This window comes from the organism of the source record quoted next, unplaced genomic scaffold (genome assembly GCF_019419815.1).
Source record: "Pyrus x bretschneideri cultivar Hongxiangsu unplaced genomic scaffold, Pyrus_bretschneideri_v1 Contig2, whole genome shotgun sequence".
NCBI lineage: Eukaryota > Viridiplantae > Streptophyta > Magnoliopsida > Rosales > Rosaceae > Pyrus > Pyrus x bretschneideri.
The window spans coordinates 6,776,334-6,778,512 of NW_025999501.1; the positions used below are offsets into that span (position 1 = coordinate 6,776,334).

Here is a 2,179-nt window from a genome sequence, read left to right on the forward strand (position 1 = left end):
TTATTATTTATTTCATCAGAAATAATACATTGACAATCCTACATGCTTTTTGTACACAAATTACAGAAAATTTCATAAAAAATAATTTAAGATATATAGAGGCTGTGAAGGGTGAAAAAAGAGGGGGGGGGGGGTGAGGAGAGAATTTAATAGAAAAACTAGTATATGCCCACACACAAAGTGTATGGGAAGTTTTTAATTTTTGTTTTTAAAATTAAAGCAGAGATGAATGGGGAGAGTTAAAGAGGTTCAATTTTTTTTTATTAATTTTTTTTAATTAGAGGTGTTAAAATCACATGTAGGTGAGACTTAAGCAAAAAACAACAAAATTTTGTTTTTTGAAATTACGTCTGTGAATACACCTATAAATATTAATAAACTGATACCAAAGGAACCACTGGTACCAACAAACTCATTAGCAATTTAGCATTACTATGGCTTCCCTGTATACCAAGTCTTGCTCTAAAGTTGTCATTACCTTCCTACTGATTCTCCCATTTTTGGTTTCAAGATCGTGCGCCGGGCTCATTGTGGTTTACTGGGGTCAAAATGGAGGGGAGGGCACACTAACAGCAACATGTAACACAGGAAGGTACCGGATTGTAAACATAGCATTCCTCTCACAGTTTGGCAATGGCCAAACCCCTCAAATCAACTTAGCCGGCCACTGTGTTCCGGCGTCTAACGGCTGTCAAAAAATGAGCATCGACATCAGAAACTGCCAGAACCAAGGCATTAAGGTCCTGCTTTCGATTGGTGGCAGCAGGGGGAGTTACACGCTATCATCTGCAGATGATGCTAGACGTGTAGCGGACTACATATGGAATAACTTCTTAGGGGGGCAATCAAACTCAAGGCCTCTAGGAGACGCCGTATTGGATGGCGTGGATTTCGATATCGAGAGAGGTGAGATTCAGTACGATGCACTTGCTAGGAGGCTGTCTGAGTATAGCCAGAGAGGCAGAAAAGTGTACTTAAGTGCAGCACCTCAATGTCCGTTTCCTGACCAGAAACTCAATGGTGCACTAACCACTGGCCTATTTGACTATGTTTGGGTTCAATTCTACAACAATCCACAGTGTGAATTCACCTCTAGCAATCCAGATGCCTTCAAGAACTCGTGGAACAAATGGACCTCCTCAATACGAGCTGATCGGTTCTTTGTGGGACTCCCTGCTGCGCAGGCGGCTGCTGGCACTGGCTATGTGCCTTCAAATGATCTGATAAACCAAGTTTTGCCTTTTGTTAAGAAATCTGCGAAGTATGGAGGTGTCATGTTGTATGATAAGTTCAATGATGACCAGAGTGGCTATAGTTCAAAGATTCAAGGAAGCGTGTGATTTAAGCCCCAACTAAAAAATGGCTTAAAAAGTATGTAAAATAAATGAGTCGTGCTTTTTCATCAGTTTATCGTTTCCCTTGATAATAAAGTGAATGCTTTATATATATTTATATATACGCTGTTCAAACCTTTAAGTTTATGATGTCTAATAAATTCTTATGTATGTTGAAATCCCAAGTTTGTAATTCAAATTTTATGAATAAGAAATTCAAGAGTTAGCAAGAAAAACTGTATATGGAAAAATTGCCGGGATTACCTTTGACACATGCATTCAAGATAACTCAAACTTATGAGAGGGGAATCAATCATCCAATGTATTGTATAAATGTAGAGGCTGGGAATCCGCTTTATTTTTTTTATTTTTATCAAGAGTTAGGTGGGGTTCTGACAGAGTAGGGCGAAAGAGGGTGGAGGAGCTTCGAATTTGAGCGAGAAGGGTCACTTGAGTGCTTAATTTTCACTATAACACTAGCCCTCATTGTCTTGCTGTTCTTTTTGAAATGCCATATTATGAACCCAAATAGGAATTTGTAACGTAAATCCAACAACTTTATATGCAAAACTTGACAAAACAAGATTAGAAATCTATTATTGCCTAAATTCAAAGATTTTTTTGGCTTAAATGTTCTAAAAAAAACTAAGAAAATGTTGACAAAATAAGCACAAAATTTTCTAATGAAAATAAAGTTTTGTCACTTAGTACTATAATCTAGTCTTATTTCTTTTCACTTGTAAGAGAAACCTCTCACTCAAAATAGAGTTTTTCCATTTAATATTACGGTCTTGTTGTATATGACAATTGAAGACCAAGGTGCTAACTATCCCCAATCATGTACA

At 37.3% G+C, this 2,179-nt stretch overlaps 1 protein-coding gene across 1 annotated transcript; it reads left to right on the forward strand.

Moving 5' to 3' along the window:
• Positions 1-385: 385 nt before the first annotated feature.
• Positions 386-1,454, forward strand: LOC103947992 (basic endochitinase-like). Its single transcript, XM_018647632.2, has one exon. The coding sequence runs from the start codon at positions 435-437 to the stop codon at positions 1,338-1,340; it is 906 nt and encodes a 301-aa protein (XP_018503148.1). The 5' UTR covers positions 386-434; the 3' UTR covers positions 1,341-1,454.
• Positions 1,455-2,179: the final 725 nt, after the last annotated feature.